The 13,871-nt window shown below is 39.6% G+C and overlaps 1 protein-coding gene across 3 annotated transcripts in view; it reads right to left on the bottom strand.

Annotated features, from left to right (window-relative positions):
• The window catches only part of TENM1 (teneurin transmembrane protein 1), a 795,125-nt gene that overhangs the window by 157,682 nt on the left and 623,572 nt on the right, over positions 1 to 13,871 (bottom strand). For all 3 annotated transcript variants that reach the window (XM_072816870.1, XM_072816872.1, XM_072816871.1), the window contains one exon: positions 8,632 to 8,848. In XM_072816870.1, the coding sequence (XP_072672971.1) occupies positions 8,632 to 8,848 (217 nt within the window). The remainder of the gene's footprint in view (positions 1 to 8,631; positions 8,849 to 13,871) is intronic.

Below are 13,871 nucleotides of genomic sequence, written 5' to 3'. Positions count from 1 at the left end.
GGTTGCTCAGGAAAAGCATCATGGTAAGACAAATAGAATTGTAGGGAACCATGGCTGAGCCAAATCACCCTCGGGACTCCTTTTGCAAATGTGGGCCGGTCTGTGCAATGCCTCCTTTCAGAAAGAAAGGTGAACAAGAGATAGATATGTGGATGCTGGTGCTGTAGAAAGAGCTTCCCCCTGTCCTCAACATATTCAATTTATTCAGTAATTGTTGCATTGTGTGTTTATCAGCCCCTAGCTGTGTATCTCGTATAGTGTTTTTCATGCTCGTATATTAAAACTGCACAAGCACCTGCCATTAGCAAATAGACTTGGAGATCCTTAACCAACAGATTTGTGAGAAAGTCAAACACCAAATATATGGATTCAGATTTGTACCTCAGCAAAATTACAAATGATTACGTAACAGACCTTCTGGGGATTACCTGTACGCAGACTAAACTGTGTGTTACTTCCATTGATACTTGAATACTGTAATAACATTGGATTTCCTTAACAAATATTCTAAAATATAAGCTTTTCTTGCTTCTTCTTTTTCCTCATTCCAAATTGGCAAGTGGTTTCTATATATGCCATCCCTTTTGGGTTCAATACTAATTGATGAAGATCTGTTACTTTTTTTTTCTTTTCATGACTAAACTGTCTAGGGCTATTGCTGATTTGTGTTTCTAGAGGCTTCTCCGTTTGTCTGAGGAATTCATATTTTCTCAATGTGCTTGTAGAAGACAGGTACCCTATCCCCTTATCAGTAAAACCTTTCACAGTAACCAGTATGTAATAATTCCTTGAGAAAGGTTTGTTTTACCTCTTCATATGGTGTCACAGAATCTTGATTTATTGGGCTTCTAAAAGTCACCACCAGGCCCTGGCTTGTGTGACAATCTGTTGCATAAAGGTCCAAGATCATCTGAGGTATAGATGAATGCCACGAGGTCTTTGCTCCAGTATCACTTCCCCAGAGAAGCTTTCCTGGACCTCTCTCTCTAAAATAGTCACCCTCCATTCCTAACCTTTCTTTGTGTTACTTGAAAGTGCTTATACCTACCTGACATTTACCTTTTCTGGAATCGTTCTTCCTCACTAGACTGTATGGGAAAGGCCCTTTGTCTGCTGTAGACCAGAGCCTAGGACAGTGCCCATCACCAAATGGATAAATTAACCAAGTAAACGTTGTAATGTTTATTGATCTCCTGAGTGAAATGATGAATCTTCTTCAATGTGGATTATCTTGAAAGAAACTGTAGGATCCATCATTATAAATGATGCCAAAATGTTGTTAATGGGAATTTTTTCATTGGGGTAAATGAGAATTTTTGCGATGATTGATTTTTTCCCCATTGAATTCATTTGTTTAATACAAACATTTTAAATTGTAGAAAAAAATTACCTACAGCCCCACATTTCAAAGGACAGAACTTCTTGCAAACTGTTAAGCTGCTCACAGTCCAAATAAGCTTTATGTTTTTTTTTTTTTGGCAAATTATCAATAGTCTCCTGTTTGTGTCAATTTTAGCAGGTCTTCGTGCTCACCTGAGCTAATGAATACCATCTCTGAGCTACTGCTGCAAACTTCCAGGTCAGTCCTACTTCTGTCATTGTTTAATGACTTTGTTTCACTTGCTAGAGTCCCTTTTGTCTTACATGGACTTAGGTTCAAAGCAGGTGGATTTGAGAACCCTGAGCTGATGAACTCCAAGTTTCCTCAAAAACCTGATGTTTCATAATCTGCAGAATTTACTGCAGTTTGCAGTTAATTTCATTATTTATGCATTTACTTGATGTTCTGACTGCCTCTACTGCTAGACTGTAAGGGGAGTTCTGTGAATAAAGGGATGCTGTTTCTTTTGTTTACTTCCATTCACATAGTTTTTGGCACAAAGTGGCACTCAAGGAATATCTGCTGAATAAATGAGTGATACATATCCTCAGCCCTTTTTAAAAAATGAGCTGACATCAGGATCTGATATTACATTAGGGACAGCAGAGGAATTTGATATCTCTTCTAAAAGAATTTAAAGTCCTTGGTTACTCTGGAAATACTAATATGTCAATAAAACACAAATTTTAAAAAAGCAGCAGTTAGTGTCTATCAAGCGTGCTTATTCTTAAGTCCCAGTCTCTATTCAGGATCGACAGTTTCTGTAGCAATGACCCATCTTCCTGCAACCTTGCCCCCATAACCTCACTCTTGATTCAATAACTCACTTTACCATTCACAGGATTTCAAATGGTATAAATTACCAGCTCAACTAAGTACAGAAAAGCATGTTTTATTAAACAAGTTAGGATAAGTAATTATGGTTGTTACCAGGTATCATGAATAATCAGGAGCATGAATCAAGGTTTTATTATTGAGTGGGGTGTAGTAAAGGAGGGGGAAGGCTTGTGTAAGTAAAGAGTTTGCCAAAAATGCCATGCTCAAGGCACTGTAGTACCTCGATTTGTTCTGGGGCCCTTGTCTTTGTTTTTCTCATGAGATGGAATAAGGACACATACCAAAATGAGCCAGTTAACAGCAGCCTTCACACTGGCTTCGTGACATTGCTCCTTATTCTCTCATTTTTTTCTTGATTCTAAATTTTGATTATCTAACCCATTGAAGGCAGAGAGAATTATTGATGCTTATACAAAGTTATAAATGATGTCAATTATGGGCAGGCTCTGACAGTGGTGGAATGTCTCATAAGGTAAAAAAAAAGAGTAATTACTTTGCTACTGTTAGATAATCACTTCATCTTTTATGAATTCGTTCCTGTGCTATTTGGAGAACAGTAATCTTACCTTTAGGCTGGTTCTACATTTGGGAATTGACTTATTGAGGTCCTAATATCATCTGTGTGTTCTAGGCAACAAAAATGAGTTTTTCATTAGCAAATATGAGAAGAACACTTCAATATTACCACAACTAAGTCACTCACTCATTCTTTACTTGCTTTTTGCTAGGTGCTATGTTAGAATCTGGAGATACAGTGGTATGGTAGATTAAAGATGGCCACAAATTCTTTGATACTTCTTTCATCAAGAGGGGGGCATCTATGTCTCCCCCACTTCAAATCTGGACAAGCTCTGTGGCTGCTATAACTAATAGTATGCAATGTAAGTGACACTATTAAAATTTTTGGACATGAGCCTTAAGAGACCGGCATCTTCCATTTTTTTATCTCTTGAAATGCTGTCTTGGAGCCCTGAGCCACCATATGTGAGGTCAAACAAACTCAAGACTGGCTGCCATGCCAATAGGAAGACCAAGTAGAAAGGCTGTATGTACAAAGAGAGATTCCTGGCTGTAGCTCAGCTGTTCCAGCTCCCAGGTACTTGAGATATCCTGGCTGAGAGGCCAAACCTCATGGAGAACAGACAAGCCATCCTGGCCACATACTCTGTGTGAATTTCTGACCCACAGAATCCTGAGATATAATAATAAAATTTATTTTATTCCATTATGCTTTGGAGTAGTTTTCTACACAGCAACAGATAATCAAAACAAGGAACAAATCAGACTTGGTCCCTGTCCTCCTAGAACTTAAGATTTAGCAATTATGACAATCCAGAGCTGTTGTGTACATCCCAGAGTACAGCAAGAAATTGAAATACAGCAATTTCATAGAAACTAGAAAAAACCTATCATTTTGTTTAACCTCTTTACTTTGTATCCTGTTACCAGTGCTGTTATGTGCTTAATGCTGTATTACATTTGGTCACAAATAGAACTTTCCAACTACGGGTAGGCATTCTTGACTGGAGTGGGCAAGAGAGGCTGCCATAACTGCACCTAGCAGCACTGTTGCAAATTTTTAGATCTTTAAATTGTTCTTAAAACTTTTCAAAGCGATAAATGCAATAGTCAAATGCCTCTCAACAGACACATCCTTCTCATAGAAGTAGACATTTTGCTTCTACTACGGTGGGCTCTGGATTATCTGATGTCATGACTGATGACTGCCTCAAGGGAGCCTAAGGTGTGAGGCAGAGTGTAGACCAACTACTCAATAAAGTATATACAGGTACCCTAGTGAAGTAAGGGTGGAAATATTCCATTAATGTCATTTCCAGTTCATGTTCAGTTACCTTTTTTCTCTTTGTAAACCAACATAGTTAAGGCCTCAAATTAAGTAAAATGATACAATTAGATTTTTAAGGACCCTCAGGGAAATTGATCAGAAAGAACAAGCCAAACACTTGAGGTCTTTCCAAGGAAGGCTCTAGAAGCTGTTTAGTCCAGCAGGGCCAGGCATGTCACTGAAAGTGAGGGAAGTGAGCCAGGTGGAAGGGGAGGGAGGAGCGTGAGCTAGAAAGCCATGTCATATGCCCTCTACACGGACAGTGGCCCTCAGCTCTATACCACCTATGTCATGGGACTGGGTGCAGAGATACCAAGCTTTGTAAATGTTATAAAGAAGGAAGACATTCCAATTTTTATATTAGATATTTAATTCCTAAATGTTGGGCCAAACAAAATACATCTGTGGGCTGATATTAAGCAATCTCTGAAGTAGATGCCTGACATGGATTGATGTGGGGTCAGCCTCTCACAGCTACAAAACAGACAAATGAGTTTGGCCAGACCTTGCTGTCAGCGGTTGCACTAACCCTGGTAGGATTTTGTGTTTTAAATGCACTTCTCCATTAGTGATGGCGAGTGAAATGTCTGGCTTTGCAAATTACTGCTGTCGTTTAGTTTAATGTACTCTTGTTTTTACATATTTATAAAAACCTTTTACATTATTAATAGTGATTAAATGCTTAGACACTGAAGATCAATAATGCTTCTGTTCACCTATTTACATTATTAAAAAGTAATAAGTCATACAGAGCACGTATAATATGTGGTTTACTTTGTAGTCATGTTTGGAGTAGATTGGAAAAAAAATGAAAGAAGCTCAGGCTCCAGGGTAAAATGTATTTGAGAGAAAACCGGTAACTGAGCTGGGCTTGCCAGAGGTGTTACTGTGTGCAGGTTACATGTTCAGAGTGACATTGTGCTCTCATGGGGCACAGGAGGTACACATTTCATGGTGCTCACATGCCTGTGTAGCAAACCTGAGACAACAAAAGCTAGTCTCACTTGGATGCACAAAGATGAACAGATATTTAACCTTTGTGTGTCCTTGCAACAATTAGTCACCTGCATGCCACTGTCTTTAGCTCCAAAGGCTCCTGATGGTGGCAACACCCAGCAGTGAGTCATCTGGGGGGCTACATCTTGCCAGTAGGCAAATGAGCCCCTTGACAATGTTTTCTTCATCTGCTTATCCAGTTCTCTCTCAGTTATGTGACAAAAGCAAAAAAGCAGACTGGTTCACATGATTTTGGCACAGAAATGTTCTAGATCTGTCTGAAGAGTAGAACTCTTCAGCCAGGGATGTATAAGGGTCGTAAGTCTTTTCAGGGTTAGCTAGCCCAGTCTTCTAAATTGCCAAAGTGGCTCAGCATAGTGGTTTAGAGGTCAGGCTCTCAGTGCCAGCCTGCTTGGGTTCAAATCCTGATTCTGACACTCGTGGGTTGTGACCTTGGGCAAGTCATTACTTGACACCTCAGTTCTGGTTTCCTCACCTGGAACATAGGCATAAAATCAGTGTCTATCATGCAGAGTTTTGGTAAGGATTAAATGAGATAGCACATATAAAAGCTTACTATGAGACCTGACACAGAATAAATGCTCAAGAGCAATTCACGTATAGCGAAGGGCCCATTTTGCCAGCCATTCAGTGGTGTTCTCCTACCAACAGGAAGTTAATTAGCACTGGTTTGAAGTTTGCAAATAATGCCATTGAGATGTATGAAATGGAACTGGATTTTTAAACATCACTTGGTTTTTTCCTTGTGTTGACCCAGATGCAACTTCTCAAGCAGAAATTAGGTCCAAGTCACCAGGTTTATTTACGGACGAGTTGAAATGGCTCAGCTGTACTGTAACAGAAAGGTTACAAGAGTTGCTTCGCTGCAAACTTGGTGGCTAAATGATGCTGGGCAAGTCATTTGTCTCTCTGAACCTGTTTCCTCATATGTAAAACGTGCTAATACCTCCGTACTTCATAGGGATACGGTGAGGACAAAATGAAATTAGGCATGTGTGAGGACTTTGCAAATGAAGAGGTCCTATTTACATGTAAGAGCCAGTAATGATTATTATTTATATATGCGATTGGAGTCGGATTTATTTTACCCAGAGAGACCCAGAGTGACACTGCGTGTGCTGATCTTCTAGAGGAAGTATAGTTAGATTGCTTGTCCCCAACTATATCCCTTGGAAAAGGCCTCCACCTTTTCTGACAGATGCCATAGGTCTCTAATAGCTGAGCCCCCAGGCTGAAGGGGGACCTGTCGTTCTGAATTCAAATGTGACTTGCAGAGCCAAATGGTAACTTGGAGCGTTTTACAAAAGGATGAGGACATGGGATGCCCGGGTGGCTCGGTGGTTGAGCGTCTGCCTTTGGCTCAGGCTGTGATCCCAGGGTCCTGGGATCGAGTCCCACGTCGGGCTCCCCGCAGGAAGCCTGCTTCTCCCTCTGCCTGTGTCTCTGCCTCTCTCTCTCTCTCTCTGGGTCCCTCATGAATAAATAAATAAAATCTTAAAAAAAAAAGAATAAGGACAACGCACTCAAACCAGGAGAAGGAGAAGGGCATGAGCTACCATGAGTGTGATCAGCTTGTTCACTCTGCCGGCGCCGGCGAGCACTGCTGGAGTCGGGCTCTGACCTCAGGGCTGTGAGCCTCTCTCGGCTTTGCCAAGTTCGTCGTCCCGCGTCCTGCTCTGGGTCACAACGACTTGTCTCCTTGCCTCCCTGAGGTCATGACCTTCTCCCTTTCCTTGAGGTCAGCGAGTCATTGAACATACCTCCGTGTCATGGAGGTTGTATTTCTTCTGCTTGCTTCTTTTTTCTGATTTGGACATTTGGACTCACTTTTCCCAGAGCACGGAGAAAGCTGCAGAGTGACCACTTTTCTCCCGCTTCAATAGGAGAATGAGGGTAACGGCTGCCTTTGGTTCCTTTTGTTTCTCTGTGGTACAATCTCCACCAGCTAAATAATGGCTTTGACTGCAGTCCATCCGAAAGTTACTCCGGGGTTGTTACTGAGCTGAGTGAAACTCTTCAGAATGGGGGTGACGGAGTCTCTTGGGCGAACTCAAACCCTGACTAGATCCCCTGGCAGAACAGGCCTTTCTCGTGATGTGCTGGTGTTTGGGTTTTGGGTTCCATCAGACCCCTGAAAGGTCACAACTGAACAATAATAAAAAACACTGAGAAAAATTTGACGTTTCAATATCAGTTCTTGTCTACAATCCATGGAGAGGATGCTGAATGTTTTAAATTTCCACGCCCATCTGGGTTTTTTCTTTTTCTACTTTGTATAGGTCCAGGTGGGGTTGTCATTTTCTTAGATTGTTACTCATATTTATATAAACTCTTGACTGAGTTATCTCTGGGGGACTGATAACACCCACCAGGATGCAACAAACTGTGTGGGATATAGACAGGGGCTCCTGGACAAATATTTTGCATGCTTTTTTGAATTCCCATTTGTAAAAGCCTAGAAGGTAGTGAAACATCTGCTTATTGAATGAACAAAGGAGGACATTTTTAAGAGACCAGAAATGTTGACTTCAGTGACTTATTTATGTCTAGTGCTAATTAGTAAAATATATCATTGCTGAAGATGAAGCAGAGAATAACAATGAGCAAATTCATGTGATTACACTTCAAATGAGTAAGGTAATTTAAAAAATTTCTCTACCTATGGGCTTGGCCTTTGGTCTCAGGTCTTTAGTAGACAATTCATGCATTTGAGCTTTCCTAGAAGATAGATTTTCACAAGCCTTGCATTTCACATTAAGATGTCAAATTCACCCAACTCTTTCATATAGAAACGTTTTACATCATGGAATAAAACTTGAAATTTAGCTTTTGAAATTCAAGGGCTTTCAAGGGATCAATCCAGAAGCTAAATAATAAATCCACAAATCATACCTGCATTCTGTTTTTGTCATTTAAAGCGCCACCTATACTTTACTATAAATAATACACATTGTGAGTGTGTGTGTGTGTGTGTGTGTACACGGTTGACTCTTGAACAACACAGGGGTTAGGGGTGCCAACCCCCAATGCAGCTGGAAATCCATATATAACTTTTGATTCCTCCGTTGACCGTAAGACTTACTGATAACATTAACAGTTGATTAATGCATATTTTGTGTAGGTATTGTATACTATATTCTTATAGTAAAGTGAGCTAGAGAAAAAAATGTTATCAAGAAAATCATAAGGAAAATACATTTACAGTACTGTACTGCAAAAAATCTGCATATAAGTGGATCTATGCAATTCAAACCTGTTGTTCAAGGGTCAACTGTATACAAACACACACACACACAGACACACACACACACACATTCATCCTTCATGATAAAGAATCTCTAGAAACGCCTTGTCTCTGTTAACTAATCAGTAAGGTCTTGGGCATTCCAGAGAAGCCTAAAAAAGAAATCAACATGTACTGTGTGGAATGGAAAGTAGCCTAAAAAAGAAAAGAAAAGAAAGTAGCCTGATATTTTGAAAACATCTTTCTTTCACAGTTAAGGAAAAACATGACCACTGTTTATTAAGGAATAAAAAAATACATGTATACCTGCTGTCAAATGAGATCTCTGGAGGAATGACGTGAGTGCTGTCCTTGCCAATGAGGAATTTGATTCGATCATAAAAGAGTCTCGAAGTATGCTGAGAGAAGAGGGGTTGGCTTTGCTGAATGAGGTCAAGAGGATCTGGTGAGCCCTGACAGAGAGGACTTACATAACAGTTGCTTTGTTGACAACAATCAGGGTCCACACAGTCGGTCAAACCATCTGAAAAAAATTTTTATTGGAAATTTAGCTTCAAGAGAAACAACATTGTTTAAAACATGCACAAATGGTGAAAAAAATCTAAACTACAGTCAAAGGTAACCATCCCTGTTTTGAGTTTAGAATCTATTAAATTCACATGTTTCTCATGAAAACTTACTGAATTTATTTATTTTTTAAAAAGATTTTATTTATTTATTCATGAGAGACAAACAGAGAGAGGCAGAGACACAGGCAGAGGGAGAAGCAGGCTCCATGCAGGGAACCTGACGTAGGACTCGATCCTGGGTCCCCAGCATCACACTGTGGGCTGCAGGTGGCGCTAAACCGCTGCGCCACCGGGGCTGCCCTTACTCTAAGTTTAGATGGCACAAACTATTTTGCTCACAAATCTTTCTTCCCTGAATTCTCGAGCGTTTATGATCTGTGCCACATTGTTTACATCTGGACAGAGTATTCCATGAGGTATCACTCTCTTTAGAAGTTTTCTTCTCCGTCCAGGATAGCAATGATTCTTCTAATTTTTTTTTGAATTTCTCACACTATGTGCATTTATGAGCACACAATTAACAAATGCTTGCCAACCTGAATTTGTATTTTTTAAAACATCTCCTAATATTCTTGTGTAGGGTGATTCTCAAAACAGAGGTTGGTATTGTCACAGTGAAAAAGTGTCTGGAGCAGGGCAGTGATCTCAAATGTGCAGTCGATTATCTGAGGGAACTTATTAAATATGCATATTCTTGAGCCCCACCTATTAAATCAGAATTTCTTTGAGTCCAGGATTATGCATACTTAATCTGGGTGATTCTGGATTATGCTGAAGCACACTAATGTTTCAGAACATATTTTTTTCTTTTTGGAATTTGTAGAAGCAACTAGAGCTTACTTGTGCGACTATTTGATGAAAATACTAAATCATCTCCGGCATATGAATGTGATGAACTGCTCTCTTTCATGTTCTAGGCCTTTACTGTTTAGACTGCTGAATCTACAGTTGTACCAATAAAAAAAATCACATAAATGGTTCATTCTTTGGTGGAGGAACTGATGAGGGGCACAGGGGTTACAGGAGGAGGGGTTATGTTGAGGATCTAGTAGATGCAAAACACTGTGTTAGGTGATTGGGGAAGTAAAGAGATTAAAAGACCCTTTTCCTGTTTTCAGGAGCTCAGAGCTTAGCAGGAGAAATAGGTGTATACACAGCTGGCTCTTACCCTAGTTAAAAGTGCAGTAAGTGTTATAGGAGACTACATGCAGAGAGGAGGGGCTGGAGTGATTGAGGCATATAGACACTCCATTCCACACCCAATAAGCTAAATAAATAAATAAATAAATAAATAAATAAATAAATAAATAAAATAAATTAAAATCTTTCCAAGGTTCTTAGAGCAGACAAGTGGCTCTAATTTAGATGCTTAACAAGGGTAAATCTAAAGATGCTAATCTTCTTGGCTGGCAGTGGAATAGGGAGGTTCAAATGGATCACCATCTCCTGAAGGCTGATGATGAAAGTTACTGGCATTGGTTTCACGCGGCTCCTTTGCTTGCTCCCTCTCCCTTCCGTGCTGGAAGGGGCATACTACAGCTGGGGGCAATGCAAGCCAGGAACACCAAGGGAGTAGACGTTTTTTCAACAGTAGCCCTAGGGCACCCGGGAAATATTTTTCCCCACATGAGGTCCTTTCAAATTCCCTGTACCATAGACACTACTTTGATTTAAAATGCAGTTTGCTGTTTTCTTGCCTTCCCCTCATTGTTCAGTGCATTTCTGCCCCGATTTCTACTTCTCTGTAGACATATTTCTTTTTCACTGATGACTAACTTTTAAGTGTGGATTCATTCCAGTAAGAAGGCCCCTTCTGCTCTCCTTTCTCCCCTCATTCAGTAAATCATATTAACAGATTTTCTATAGATTTTAGATGCTGCCGCCACCTCTCTCCAGTATGTTGCTGTCAGTCTCCTATTAGCACATTATCTCTTTACTCTGCTAATTAAACATCTGGATGCTCTGAAAAGCTGGCAAAAATATCAGGCTGATTAAAAAGGTTCTCTGATGTCTGGAATTGGTGCATAATACACTGAACAATGAAAAACTGCTTTTCAAATGGGCAGTCACCTTTACCTTTCAATTGGTAACAAATGCACTAGTAATAATCAGATCTGGCATTCACGGGCTTCAACCTGTCAGCCACACAATTCGAACTTAGTTTTGAAAAGAAACAGATTTCAAATAAATAGAAATGCCAAATGATCTTAAAAACTGAACTCTAAAGCCAAACACAGAACCAATTCAAAACTGGGACTCACATTCTCAACCAGTTATGTGCTATAAATTCCATGATAATTATTCATATTTAATAATTGCCTATTATATAAGGTTGACCCTCTTAAGACCTCTGTTTTCTGAGAGAACAGAGACTTCTGTTGAATCTAGAAAGGCTGCAGGCAGGCACGCCAATAATGGTATGCAACGCCCAAATTATAATTCGTAGGTAAGCCCAATACGTGGGCAAAGATCTACTTACCAATTATCACATTGAATAACACTCCATACAGTATGTCTAGACTGTTACAAAGAAGTGCAAATGACAGTCACACTGCATGTGTGGGTTTCTTTCTTTCTTTTTTTTTTTGGACTATTACTGGTTCTTTTATTACTCTGAAGTGGAAGCTGTGGCACCCTCCTGACAGCCAGGCTCAGAGTATCAGATATGAACATATCAAATGTTAACTGATTTTACTTTTAGGGCCTGTTCATTTTTTAAGAGAATAAAAATAAAAGCCAGCAAAAAAGAAGGAGGTTAAATTATCTTGAAGGACTAAATGCGGCATTCGCTGATCCCGGCTTTGCCGACCAGTTAGTGACTATGCCAGTAGGTAGGTTCAACTGGGGCTGATAAAGATCAAGGTCACTGGTTTCTTTTGTATCTGAGCAAGTAATTTACTATTAAACTTCTACTTATTAGATGTAGGCCCTTGGATGAAGGAATGATTGGACAGGGAATGTGAATGATATAGGGAAAACCCATATTCTTCTAATATTAAAATGAATTTGTAAATGTATATACTTTTAGGGACAATATCCATATTACCACCTTGAAAGAAATGGACAGCTAGTTCATGATAGGGTATCCCAAAGGGTTCGGAAACATGTATAATCAGTTAATATGGCAGGTATGGCAGGAGGCACTTCCATATCTATGATTTCAACTAATCTCTACTACAACAACCCTCTTAGGTAGACATTCTCATTTTCATTTACACATGAAGGAGGGGAGGCCAAATGTGGCTGCACAGTTGGAAGAAATATGAGAATCATATCACATCCTGCGTTCTGACTACAAATCACATGTTCAGCAGCATCATCTAAGTGGTATTACTAGAATGACCTAGGCTGTAATACTTTCAAGTACCTGACTACTATAGGTATTTAGAACACACAGAGTGGTTAAGGTCAAAGAACCAGACTACAATTCTCATCTTACTTTGCCACTTACAATCTAAACGATCCTGGACAAATCATTTCATCTCTTGGATTCTCAACGTCCTTACCTACAAGATGGGGATTACAAAAATGCCTACCCCACAGAGCTGTTGTAAGGATCACATGGTATAATAATCATAAAAAGTTTGCCATTAACCAAGCTCTACACTGTACAGACTGCAAAGAGTCTAGGGATTGAGTCCTAAGGGTAGATGCCAATGGTGTGCAGTGCCAGCTAAAAATGTTCAGAGCCACTTCTATTGACGGTGACTTATCACTGGCCAGAGGGCAATTAACTTCTGTGTAGCATATTCAGTTCAATGTGTTCATTTTGTGAACCCTGTTCGGTTAGGTTGTCAGATAGGTAGGATCCTGTGTAGCTCTAAATAGACACTAATGTTACAGTAAATCTTTATTCATTGAATTTCACAAATTCACAATTTGTTATCATTTAGACAGAAGCTTAACCTTTTCAGCATCTATAGAATAGAGAGTCTGCCAAGCAAATTAATAGTGAAAAAGAAATTGAAGGACTGATCATTCCAATGACTCAGTTAAACAAAATCTTCTCAGGCATTTTAGAAACCCATAAAAATGGACTAATTATAAATCACTCAAATTATCACTAAAGCAGGCCCCCTATTAGACATTCCTGGTAGCTTAATTGTTGCTGTTACCTGCATTGAAGGTAACAGGACTGTATTTTTTGGGAAGTAGTCTATAATTCACTTGATTTTTCATTTATCCAGGCTGACTTTCACCCCAGCATTTTTCTGTATTAGTAAGAAGAAAATGGGAGAGGCTCAAGTGCACTGAGGATTTGACCTGCTCCAATCATTGTTATTGCTATCACCTCATACAATTGACTTTGTCTGGGTCAGGAGAGTAAATTGTTTAGATGCCACTAATGTTCCTGTCCTCCGGTCCCCACCTGCCATTAATGGCTTCTCAAATCACTCCGAGTAGAAGCGCATGTCCTGACAATGACTTAACCTCCCCACAGTCTCTCTCTCTCACCTCTCTGATCTTACCTCCTATTATCCCATAACCCCTTTCCCCATTATTCCTATGCCTGGAATGTTCTTTACTCCAATATCAAGATGGCTCACCGCCTCACTTCCTTTAGATCCAAACACCACCTTCTTAGTGAGGCTTTCTCTGATCACCTTATTTAAAACTGCACCCTTGTTCCACGGTCCTATCTTTTTGCCTGCTTTTTTTTTAAAAAAAATTTCTGGGTGTTATTCTATATGTTGGCAAATTGAACACCAATAAAAAATAAATTTATAAAAAAAATTTCTCCATCACACTGACCATCTTCTACCATACCATTTCTTTTCAACTTTTGGTTTATTGTCTGCCTCTCACGATGACAGTGTAAGCTCCACAGAAGCAAGGACTTAAGTCTTTTTTATTCATGGCTATTTCTTCACTAGAACAGCACTGGGCTCAAAGTAAGCATTTGATGAAAATGTACAGAATGAATAAATGGATGTCCTGAAAGTCCTATTTCTGTGACATCTGTAAATTTATCTAGAG

Source organism: Canis lupus, chromosome X (assembly GCF_048164855.1).
Source record: "Canis lupus baileyi chromosome X, mCanLup2.hap1, whole genome shotgun sequence".
Taxonomy (NCBI): domain Eukaryota; kingdom Metazoa; phylum Chordata; class Mammalia; order Carnivora; family Canidae; genus Canis; species Canis lupus.
This window is presented reverse-complemented; position numbering and strand designations above follow the sequence as displayed.